General features: G+C 43.6%; 1 protein-coding gene across 3 annotated transcripts in view; it reads left to right on the top strand.

Moving 5' to 3' along the window:
* Nucleotides 1-10: 10 nt before the first annotated feature.
* The window catches only part of SMG6 (SMG6 nonsense mediated mRNA decay factor), a 229,102-nt gene continuing 216,658 nt past the window's right edge, over nt 11-12,454 (top strand). The window contains exons 1-6 of one of the 3 annotated variants that reach the window (XM_047080613.1): nt 11-162; nt 2,301-4,041; nt 4,547-4,739; nt 5,300-5,410; nt 8,349-8,455; nt 8,710-8,788. In XM_047080613.1, coding sequence (XP_046936569.1) covers nt 75-162; nt 2,301-4,041; nt 4,547-4,739; nt 5,300-5,410; nt 8,349-8,455; nt 8,710-8,788 — 2,319 coding nt within the window. In that variant the 5' untranslated portion in view covers nt 11-74. The remainder of the gene's footprint in view (nt 163-2,300; nt 4,042-4,546; nt 4,740-5,299; nt 5,411-8,348; nt 8,456-8,709; nt 8,789-12,454) is intronic. The other 2 variants (XM_047080615.1, XM_047080612.1) reach the window with 2 other exon arrangements.

Below are 12,454 nucleotides of genomic sequence, written 5' to 3' on the forward strand. Positions count from 1 at the left end.
CGCCCGTCCGTCGTGGTTTCCTGGCTGCGCGCGGCGGTGGCGGAGTGGCTGCAGCTGTAGCAGCAGCCGCGAAGATGGCGGAGGGGTTGGAGCGTGTCCGGATCTCGGCGTCGGAGCTGCGAGGGATCCTGGCCGCTCTGGCTCCGCAGGCCGGGAGCAGAGGTGAGTCGCACCGCCCAGCTCCTGGGCTGGGCCTGCCCGCCCCGCCTCCCTCTCCTCCTCTGCCTCCTCCCTGCTCTGTCCGCGGCGCTCCGGAGCCCCCGCCCCTTCCCCCGGCAGTGGGGGCGGGGGCCGAGGGCGGTCCCGTGGCCGCCCCACCACCCCGGAGGCCGGTGTGGAGTCCGGCTCCGCCTGCTCCGGCCCCATTCGGGAGAGCTCGACCTGAGTTCCTGCCTCCGCCCCCTTTCTCATCGCGAAGGTGACTGTTGCCCAATGCCCCAGCCTTCTCAGACCAGTCTGGATTTCCCAGCCGTCAGGAGATGCGGAGAGGAGTGGGCGCTGGGGTCTGGTGGAGGCCCCAGGGTGTATGGTTCCTAGAGGAAATCATCTGCATGCCTGCCCTGTCATCTCTTTAGAGTTGGAGAGAAGGAACTGGGGAAATCGAGGAGAAAGATGGGACAGCTTGGGACTTCCTTGTTGAACTTTTTCCCCCAAGGAAGGCTGCGCCGCTGGAGGGATCCAGGACCTCCAGTAGAGAGCTGACTCTACTCTGGTTTGCCCTTGGCATGTGTAGGAGCAGTTTTTATCAGAGAGAATGCCCATCTTGCAAATTAAAGTCTCCATCCATAATAGGAAAGCTCCAAGGAAGATTCTAGTATCTCATCTCTCGTTTGTTAGGCAGTGGAGTTGTGTTAGAGTTGTGCTTCTCATGCTTGTGGCCAGAGTCCGTGAAATTGGTTTTCGTTGGTCATCTGAATGGGATTATTCAGGTCGTTTTCTCCCTCTGCTCTGAAAAGTAGTAGTAGCTCTTCTCATTCCTCTTCCCCACCTCTCACCTAAGTTACAAAGGCTGCTGAGGGTGAGTTATTCTGGAGGTAAACCGCTTTACCTTTATCTGTACTTGATGAAGTAGTGTTTTAAACTTTTGAAAATACTGTAGCAATATCTTACACTTCAGGGGTTTTTGTTTCTTTCTGCTTTGTTATACCCATGAGATTAAATGCTGGAGGATGTTCCCTATCCCTGTTATGGGCTTGTTTGCATTGATGTTTATAGAACAATATGGGGATTTTATATAGCATTCTGTTTTGAGTCCTCTGTAATCTCACTAATTCCTTTCAGTTTCCCATTGAAAAGTTTAGTGTCTATTTGTAGTAATCTCTCCCCTTAATAGATAAAGTGACAGATACAAAAAATAGATACTTGTCTATCTGCTATTCATTAAGTTTTTGGAGCCTGGAGAGGAGTTTCTAAAGTCCTGTACTGTTATTCTTGAGTGCTGCAGGCCTGGGTATTTTGCGAGCATGTGACAATACTTCCGTTATCCTCCAGAGAAAGCTCCTTTATGGAACTTTTTCCTTCTCATATTCCACATCATAGTAGCAGTTAGTCCCAGTATTCTAATGATGATAGTCTAAGCAGTATTTCCTTAGAATGACTGCTAGCTGCTGTTAGAGAGTTGGTAAGCATGAGTGCAGTTGAAGAATGTGAAAGGAACTGCTTCCTGTTTGCTTCAACAGGAGGTACATGTTTGGGCAATTGGTATCCTAAAAGAAGAGGATTGTCCTGGCCAAGTTCAGAGACTGGAGTTGCAAATTTTTTCTTCAGAGATGTCCAGAACTGTGGATTGTTATGCATACCCCTCTTTTTCTCCTTTCCCATAAACTACTCCTATGTTAAAAAGGACTTGGCCACCCTGGAAAAATGTTGGAGACACTAGAAGAAAAGATTCAGATGGATCCAAGGGCTCCATAGCAGAGAACAGTCTGATGCTTAAATGATCAGAGATCTTTTATTCTGGCAGTGAGGTAGTTTGGGGTCTTGGGGATCTGGATATGACTTGGGTAACACAAAAGAGTATGATTTTTTTTTTCCTGTTTCCCTAACCCAAGTGTAGGTAGCTCCAACATAATGAAGTTCTTAGCCTTGCCAGTTGCTGAATAAATGTTGTACATCTAGTAGAATTTCTGCTTCTTTAGAAATTTCCTTTCATGTCCACCAATATTAACATTTTCATGTGTAATTCTTGCTAGGCTTTTCTGTTACTTGACCGGAATGACAGTGTTTTTTTTTTTCCCTTCCCTCCCCTTTTATTCTTTTCTTCTACCTGTTCCTCCCCAACACTCTCTCCAACATTGCAGAAAACATGAAGGAGCCCAGGCAGCGCAAAGATAACAGGCGCCCAGATCTAGAAATCTATAAGCCTGGTCTTTCCCGGCTAAGGAACAAACCTAAAATCAAGGAACCTTCTGGGAGTGATGAATTTAAGGATGAAATTGTTAATGACAGAGATTGTTCTGCTGTTGGAAATGGTACACAGCTCATTAAAGATGTCTGCAAGGAACTGGATAATCAACACCAAAATGGTCCTGTAGATCCAGAAAATACTCAGGCACAGGAGTCCTTTCCTAGGACTTCTGGACAAGAGGATCGAAGTCTAAGAATTATCAAGAGAACAAAGAAACCTGACATGCAGATCTACCAGCCTGGAAGGCGTTTGCAGACTGTTGCCAAAGAATCAACTAGCAGGGTGGGTGAGGAAGAAATCCTCAACCAGGTAGAACAACTGAGAGTAGAAGAAGATGAATATAGGGGAAATGTGAAAGAGGAGGTTGTGAATAAACCAGATAAAGATGAGGCAGAAAAGAGCCTCAATGGTGACAGAGTAAGGGTTGCAAAGGGAGAAAAAGGAAGGAGGATTGAAAAGGGGGAGGGGATAAAGAAAGTGAATGATGACCCGGCACAGGGGAAGCCAGGTTCTGCAAAGCGCTACTCCCGCTCAGACAAACGGAGGAACCGATACCGCACTTGCAGTACCAGCTCAGCTGGCAGCAACAACAGTGCTGAGGGGGCTGGCCTGACTGATAACGCATGTCGTCGCCGCCGACAGGATCGGACCAAGGAGAGACCACGACTGAAGAAGCAAGTATCTATGTCCTCAACTGATTCTTTAGACGAGGACAGAATTGATGAGTCTGATGGACCCAGGAGGAGCTCGGAAAGGAAGAAACATTTAGAAAGAAGCTGGTCTGGCCGGGGGGAGGGAGAGCAGAAAAGCAACGGCAAAGAAAACCGAGGCACACTTCATGTCACTTTTGATGCAGAAACCATGAACAAAGATTCCCCCATGGTGAGATCATCCAGGGAGGATGTGGATAGGATAAAGCCTGACAAAGGCTTGAGCAGTGGGGGCAAAGGCTCTGAGAAGCAAGAGTCCAAAAACCTGAAGCAAGAACTTCGGGGTCGGGGACGAGGCATTCTGATTCTGCCTGCCCATACCACCCTATCTGTCAATTCAGCTGGTTCTCCAGAATCTGCACCTTTGGGACCTCGGCTTTTATTTGGATCTGGTAGTAAGGGATCTCGGAGTTGGGGCCGAGGAGGCACCACTCGACGATTATGGGACCCAAACAATCCTGATCAGAAACCTGCTCTAAAGAGCCAGACGCCCCAGCTACATTTCTTGGACACTGATGATGAAGTCAGCCCTACTTCTTGGGGTGACTCCCGCCAGGCCCAAGCATCTTACTATAAGTTTCAAAACTCTGACAACCCCTATTATTACCCCCGGACACCAGGTCCTGCCTCCCAGTATCCTTATACAGGTTATAGCCCTCTGCAGTACCCAGTGGGCCCTACGAATGGTGTGTACCCTGGGCCTTACTACCCGGGCTACCCGACTCCAGCAGGACAGTATGTTTGTGGCCCTCTTCCTGCCAGCACCATGAGTCCTGAGGAGATGGAACAGCATATGAGGAACATGCAGCAGCAGGAGCTGCATAGGCTTCTCCGGGTGGCTGACAACCAGGAACTGCAGCTCAGCAACCTGCTCTCCAGGGACCGCATCAGTCCGGAGGGCCTGGAGAAGATGGCTCAGCTCAGGTATGGTGTGTTCCATCCCGTCTAGAGGGGAATGGAGATAAGCTGGAGGCATATGGGCTCCTATGGCTGAGGAAGGTAGAAACTTTTTAGGCAGGTCACTGGGTGAGTTGTATATGGAAGGGGCAGTTTCTAGTCTTAGAGATGATTATGCTTCCCACTTTTTCTTTAAGAAAAAAAAAAATCTTTAAGAGAACCTGGAATCTGGAAATGGAAAAGGAAAGACTTTCCAGAATGCCAAGAAGTGAACAGCATATAACTTGTGGTGGAGATCTTATTTCAGCTGTTAAATTTAGGTAGAGGCATATGGGGAAAAACTACTTTCCTAGACATAACTGTCTTTAGAATGACATTCTGCTGCAGAGTGGAAAGTCAAATGAGTACTGTACCTGGTGGCATTTTGGATTTCCTGCCAAGGAAGGTGTTTAATTTGCAAGAAGCTCAACTCTTGGGTCTAGCCTTTCCTGTGGTGTATTTGGAGCTAGAAGTTGCATGTATTTTATTCCAGAGCTGAACTGCTGCAGCTATATGAGCGCTGTATCCTATTAGATATTGAGTTCTCTGATAATCAGAATGTGGATCAGATCCTGTGGAAGAATGCTTTCTATCAGGTGATTGAGAAGTTCAGGCAGCTTCTCAAGGATCCGAATGTTGAGAACCCAGAGCAGATTCGGAACAGACTTTTGGAGCTCTTGGATGAGGTAAACCATCATCTTTTTGCCCTCAGGATAAAGGCTTCAGCATTCTGTAGTTGTGATGGGTTTTTCTCACCGGAAATATGATTTATGGCGGAACATTGACGAAATACTTTATGCTCTTTTCATGGGTTTAGGTCTACCCTACCCTGTTGCTTCCTTGGGATCATAACTAACTGGCAGTTGGAGTTAGTTCTGAGCTTGGAAATTTTCCTAATGTCTTGTTTGGAGGGCGGGTGGCTGTTGGGAGAGAAACCACGTGTGTGTGTGTGTGTGTGTGTGTGTGTGTGTGTGTGTGTCTGTGTGTGTGTGTCTGTGTGTGTGTGTGTGTGTGTGTGTGTGTCTGTGTGTGTGTGTTCTTTCATATTTTTAAAACCATGGAGGGGCTTATGCTATGGATTTGTCTTGTGTTTAGTTGGTGACCAGTAAATACTGTGTGTGCCTCTATTTACATGGGATGATTGAACATTAGTAGAACTGTGGACAGGTTACCTAACCCAGTTCCTGGTGGGTAGATTGAATCAGAACAGCCTGATTCAGCTGTTTCTTATTTTTTGTCTTTATAGGGTAGTGACTTCTTTGATAGTTTGCTTCAGAAGCTACAGGTTACTTACAAGTTCAAACTGGAGGACTACATGGATGGTCTTGCCATTCGCAGCAAGCCATTACGCAAGACAGTAAGCCAGCTTCTATATCTTAAATATATTCATCCATTTAGTAAGCATTTATCCAGTGTTAGTTATGTGCTAAGCACTGTGCTGGGTGTTGAGGATACAGAATGAAAGATACAGTCCAGCGGGGGAACAGACTGATTAAACCAACAATTATAATGTAATAAGTACTAATGTAATGTTATATATACAGTGTTGAAGGGGCACAGAGTGGAGTGGCTCTAATTCAGACTCGTGGGGTCAAGGAAAACTTCTGAGAGACTGTCAAGTCTTGAAACATGACCGGGAGTGGAAGGGGCAGTACAAGGTACAGCAAGAGAGAATTAGGCCTTGTTAGAAAGTGCAAGAAGTTCAGTATGCTGGTTTTTGTAATGTGGAGTCGGGCTGTTGTAGGAGGTAAAGCAAATGAAGTAGAAAGGGATAGATCAAAGACTTTTGTATGCCATAGTGAAGAGTTTGGACTTCATTTTGGAAAGCGGTGAGGAACCATTGATTGAACTTCAGTAAATGTATTTCTTCTTAGAACCAGTCACTCTGGCAAATGGATGAGTTTGGGCAAGAATGGAGGTAGGAGAGTCAGGTTGTGGGCCTGAACTAAGGTAGAAGTAATGGAGGTGGAAAAGAGGAAACAAATTGGAAAGATCTAAGGGAAATATAATTAACTCGCTGGCAGATTTGATGTGAGTGATGAGACAGGAGGCATAAAGAGTGTAGATCATTTTCCAGTTTGTGGCCTAGGAGAGTGGCTGGGAACGAAGAGGTTAATAGTTCAGTTTTGGCTGTGTTTAAGTGGGACAACTTAAAAATGCACAAAGAAGTATTCTGGTCTGTTTGAAGCTCAGGAGAAAGAGCTAAGCATGTGATATAGATTCAGAAGTCATCAATGTATAAGTGATAGTTGAAGGAGAAGTTGGGATGCTGGGATATATTGGCCAGTCAGCCAGAGAATAGGGGCGGATCAAATTTCTAGGTGGTAGTAGATAAAATTGGTAAAGTGCTGTAGAGTCATTGAATGTTAAGATTACTAAAAGTGTCCATTGGATGACTTTATTACAATTTATTTTCGTTGGAGAGGATGGAAGCCAGAGTATAGTGAATAAGAGGTGGGACAGTAGATAACAACGAAGGGAGGAATATAGACCATTCTTTTAAGAATCTTGGCTGCAAAGGCAAGGAGGGAAGATAGTAGTTAAAGGAGAACACAGTGTCAAGAGAAGTTTGTCTTTAACCTGGAAGAGGCTTAAGCATATTTGTATATTGGGAGGAAAGAGCCAAAAGAAAGGAAGAGGTTAAAGACTCATTAGAGAAAGGCATATGAATTATGGAGCAGAGACTTCCTCTTGCTTTTCTATTTCTTCTGATGATTGCTGTGTACAAACTCTGTCATTAATCAACAAGTATTTGTTGAGATCTTCCTACATGCCATGTGCCTTTCTAGGCACACATGATTCATTGTGGAACAAGAAAGCATGATCCCAGCTCCTGGAGTTTAGAGTTTGATTAAGGGTGAGTATGGATGTTGGAATAGTAATTGCAGATGCAGTGACTTCGGCAGAGGATGTATGGTGCGGGTCTAATGTAAAGGGGTTTAGAGGATCCTAGAAGACTGAGGAAGTTGCGCTTAAGCTGGGGCTGAAGACCTGGGTTGTTAGCCAGATGAAGGTGTATGTGAAGATGCTAGAACATTCTCTGGAGAGGAAGTAGTATATATGCAGGTCCTGAAGTGGGAAAGAGCATGGTGTGTTAGGAAAACTGAGAGAAGTCTAATCTGACTGAGGCCCAGAGAGAGGCGGGAAGTGGTGTTGAGGAGATGAACAGAAGCTCGATCGTCTGGGACTTCATCCTAAGGAGAGCCTTTGCTGGAATTTGGCCCCCCCCCCCCCCGTTGAGATGGCAGAGTGCTACAGTATGGAAACAGAATAACAGAATTGGTTTTTTTGGTGTTTTATCAGTTAACTACCGAGGGTTCTTGGTGTTCATTCATAGAATGTGCAGAATAGTGAGGACTCTGAAGGTATGTGACATGTAGTGGTATGTAACTTTGCTGAGGCACGCATTTGTTATGTATTAGGAGGCTGATGTGCTGCAGCTAGTTATTGAGCTCGTGGATGAGCCTTGCTAAGGCATCAGAATCTACCTCTTCTTGAAGCTTTGTTTACTCGTGATGTGTTAATTTCTTGTGTGTGGTGAAGTGGAGAGGAATTGTATGTTACAAAGTGATGCTCCTTAGGTTTTTTGGTTGGACATATGTCTTGGGATTGAGAAAACTCTTGTTTTCTCACTGAGTGACAGATTCCAAGCCCATTAGTGAGAAAACATACACGGAGAGGGAGAGAGAACTACAACTATGTTGTAGGTGTTTGGTAAAGGGTAACTATATTATTAGTTCTAGGGGATATTACTGTTTTTTGCAAAGTGAGTGTAAGGCAGTAACACAGTACAGTGATACTAATAGTTTGAGGAGAGAGAGAGACTATAATGATGACAGGAAAATAAAAGAATAAATAGTTATCTTACTATTTGTATATCACTTTATAATTTATGGAGTATTTAACACTTATTCTCTCCACTTACCCTGTGGAATATGTATTTCTACATTCAGATGAAGAAACTTGAGTCCTCCAAACAGTCCCAAAGACCTATGTAAAATCATACAACTCTGACATAGGTTTCCTGCATCCTATTTTCAAAATGTTTTCTTCTATTTACTTGGGACTTGAAATAAGAATGACACCCTCTTGTTTCTGCCATTCTTTCTCATTAAATTTTGCATCATGTTGTTGGCTGTTTTTTAGTAGCCAAGTTTAGACTGAAAATTTTTACTTTGTTCAGGACTACTAGTGCCTTATTAATGCTGCTCTTGTCACTTTGATCCCATCCCTGTGCTTTGGGGTTGAAGTTACAGTTTCTTGGGTACACTACTAACTGATCATTTTTTCTGAAGGTAAAATATGCTTTGATCAGTGCCCAGCGATGTATGATTTGCCAAGGAGATATCGCTAGGTATCGGGAACAAGCCAATGACACAGCAAACTACGGGAAAGCACGCAGGTACTTTTGCCTCTTGTTCATTGCTTCTCTTTCCTTGTGGCGTTAGGCTAAGCCCTATTAAGAGCAATGGGCCACCTGAGCTGCCTCCCATATGGAAGTCCTACAGTTGTCCCTGTTGGTCTCTGTTACCAGGCTTTACCACTCCAGCGTTACATCTAACACTCCAGCTATGTCTTAAGCAGTAAGGGCTGTCAAGTGATGACATGGAAAGAGTTGATGTGGAGCTAGCATTTTTTACTGTTTTTCTATTCCAGTTGGTACCTAAAGGCCCAGCATATTGCTCCCAAGAATGGGCGCCCCTATAACCAGTTGGCTCTGCTGGCAGTATACACGGTAAGCAATCTTATGGACAGGGGAAGTATTTCCAGGCAGTATCTTAGAAAGAATGGATTTTGATAGTATCAGCTCCTGGAGCTGGAATTCATCTGAACACTAAACCCAAAGAATATCCTTTGCTGCCTTCCATCCTCACCTTCCTTTTGTTCCTCTCAGAGGTAAGTTGTCAGTGATCCTTACTTTGGTTGAATCTGTACTTGATCCACTTTCATCGCCCTTCAGTTCCTAAGGGAGTGCTCATGCCCCAGCCAAACACCACTCTTTGTTTTTGACCAAGGCTTCTGCTCTGAATCTTAATCTTGTTGCTTCCCTTCCCTGTCCTGTTGAATGAGGTTACTCATTTCCAGAAGGAAAATAAGAATCCTTTTCACTTTTCCTTAAAGTCCTCACCTATCCTTAAGTAGTCAGATCCTTCTGTTCCCCAGATATTCCTCTTAGCTTTCCACCTAAGGAGCCCCCTTAGCAGAAGCACTTAGTTCCAAATTGTGTCTTCCTAGATCTTACCAGACTTCTCTAAATGTACCTCTAACAGAGAGTCTTGGGAGCTGATAATGGCCCCTAGTAAGGAAGTTGAATTGAAGGGGGGGAAGGTCAATGGTAGGTATCAAAGATTTAAGTGTAAAGTAGCTAACATGTCATGTAGCAGGTAGCGTTTTCATAATTTTGTAAAATTCATTGCCCAAATAAACAATGTTTGAATTAAAAAATTTTTTTATGAATTAAAAATTTTTATTCCCCTTTACTCTACAAAAGATTCCAAAAAATTCGTACTATTTAATTATGGATTGAAATTATTGATTAAATAACGTGGTTTACAGATACACTTCCTTCAAAATCTATTGAATATCTTCACTCACTTTTTATTGTCTTTAGTACATTAACAGTATTGTGCAACCATCAACTCTGTCTAGTTCCAAGACATTTTCTTCACCCCAAAAGGAAACCCCATACCCATTACTCTCCATTCCTTCCACTTCTCAGCCTCTGGCAATCATTAGTTTATTTCTGTCTCAGGATCTATCTATTGAATGTTTCATGTAAATGGAATCATAGTATGTGACCTTTTATATCTGGCTTCTTTCATTTACCATAAAGTTTTTGAGGTTCATTTATGTTGTAGGATGTCTCAGCACTTCATTTGTATGGCCAAGTAATACTCTCATTGCATCGATATACCATACTTATTCATTAGTTGGTGGACATTTTGGTTGTTTTCAACTTTCACCTTTTGTGAATAGTGCTTTGTCAAGTACAGGTATTTGTTTGAATATCTGTTTTCAGTTCTTTTGAGTCTATATCTAGGAGTGGAGGAGCACTTGGGTGCCTTAGTCAGTTAAGCGTGTGACTGTTGGTTTCGGCTCAGGTCATGATCTCATGGTTCATGGGTTCGAGCCCCATGTTGAGCTGACAGTGCAGAGCCTGCTTGGGATTCTCTCTTTCTCCCTTTCCTTCTGCTCTTCCCCTGCCCATGTGCTCTCTCTCTCTCTCTTTCCCACTCTCTAAAAAAACAAAAAAACAAAACAAAACAAAAAAACAAAGAAACAAGCTAGGAGTGGAATTGCTGGGTTGTATGGTAATTCTGTGTTTAACTTTTTTTTTTTAATTTTTTTTTAACGTTTTATTTATTTTTGAGACAGAGACAGAGCATGAATGGGGGAGGGGCAGAGAGAGAGGGAGACACAGAATCGGAAGCAGGCTCCAGGCTCTGAGCCATCAGCCCAGAGCCCGACGCGGGGCTCGAACTCACGGACCACGAGATCGTGACCTGAGCTGAAGTCGGATGCTTAACCGACTGAGCCACCCAGGCGCCCCTGTGTTTAACTTTTTAAGGGACCACCAAACTTCTTCATAGAGGCTGCACCATTTTACATTCCCACCAGCAATGTACAAGGGTTCCAGTTCCTCCACGTTCTCACCAACATTTGTTATTTTTCATTTTTTTGATTATGACCAGCCTAGTGAGTGTGAAGGGATATCTCTTTAATATTTTTTTCTTATTTTTTAAATTTTTTGGTCAGTTTTAGGTTTGCAGAGAAGTAAGCAGAAAGTACAGAGTTCCTATATATTCCCTCAACTCTCCTCCTCCATTTTCCCAGTCATTAACATCTTGCATTAGTGTAATATATTTGTTTATAATTGATGAGACAGCATTGATACGTTATCACTAACTAAAGTCCATAGTATACATTAGGGTTCACTTTTATATTTTGTGTACATTTTGTGGATTTGAACAAATCTGTAATGACATGTATCCATCATTGTAGTGTCATACAGAGTAAGTTCACTGTCCTAAAAATACCCTGTGTTCCACCTTCCACCTGTTCATCCCCCCTCACTCCCTGAACCTCTAGCAATCTTAATTTTTACTGTCTCTGTAGTTTTGCTTTTTCTTGAATGTCATATAGTTGGAACCATACAGTATGTAGCCTTTTCAGCTTTGCCTCTTTCACTTGGTAATATGCATTTAGGTTTATTTTTGTGGCTTGATAGCTCTTTTCTTTTTATTGTTGAGTAATAGTACTCCATTGTATGGATGTACCGCAGTTGGTTTATCCATTCCCCTATGGAAAGACATCTTGGTTGCTTACGAGTTTTGGCAATTATGAATAAAAATGCTGTAAATGTTTGTGTGCAGGGCTTTGTGTGGACATAAGTTTTCATTTCATTTGAGTAAATACCAAAGGGTGTGATTGCTGGATTGTATGGTAAGAGCGGATGTAGTTTTGGAAGAAACTGCCAAATTGTCTTCTGAAGTGGCTGTGCCATTTTGCATTCCCGCTGGCCGTGGGTGAGAGTTCCCGTTGCTCTGCATCCTCATAAGCATTTAGTGTTATCAGTGTTTTGGATTTTGGTCATTCTGATGGGTGTGTAGTGTTATCATCTCATTTTACTTTGCAGTTCCCTAATGATATATGATGTGAGCATCTTTTCGTATGCTTATTTGCCATCTGTGTGCATCTTCTTTGTGAGGTGTGTTGATCTTTTGCCCATTTTTAAATTGGGTTGTTTTTTTTCTTACTGTTAAGTTTTAAGAGTATATTTTCGGGGTGACTGGGTGGCTCAGTCGGTTGAGTGTCTTGACTTCAGCCCAGGTCATGATCCCATGCTTTGTGGGTTCAAGCCCCGCGTTGGGCTCTGTGCTGACAGGCTCAGAGCCTGGAGCCTGCTTCGGATTCTGTGTCTCCCTCTCTCTCTCCCCCTCCCCCACTCTATCTCCCAAAAATAAATAAATATTAAAAAAATTATTTAAAGGGTATATTTTTAATTTTTTTTTTTTTTTACATTTATTTATTTTTAAGAAACAGAGTGAGACAAAGCGTGAGCAGGGGAGGGGCAGAGAGAGAAGGAGACACAGAATCTGAAGCAGGCTCCAGGCTCTGAGCAACTGGTCAGCACAGAGCCTGATGCAGGGCTCGAACCCACAAACTGTGAGGTCATGACCTGAGCCGAAGTCGGATGCTCAACCGACTGAGATACACAGGCACCCCTATTTTGAAATTTTTTTAATGTTTATTTGTTCTTGAGAAAGAGAGGCAGAGCGTGAGTTGGGGAGGGGCAGAGAGAGAGGGAGACACAGAATCCAAAGCAGGCTCCAGGCTCTGAGCTGTCAGCACAGAGCCTGATGCCGGGCTCAAACTCATGAACCAAAAGATCATCACCTGA

The sequence above is a fragment of the Lynx rufus genome, unplaced genomic scaffold (assembly GCF_022079265.1).
Source record: "Lynx rufus isolate CCGP_SWC_20201006 ecotype Redwood Valley unplaced genomic scaffold, mLynRuf1.p SCAF_18, whole genome shotgun sequence".
Classification (NCBI taxonomy): domain Eukaryota; kingdom Metazoa; phylum Chordata; class Mammalia; order Carnivora; family Felidae; genus Lynx; species Lynx rufus.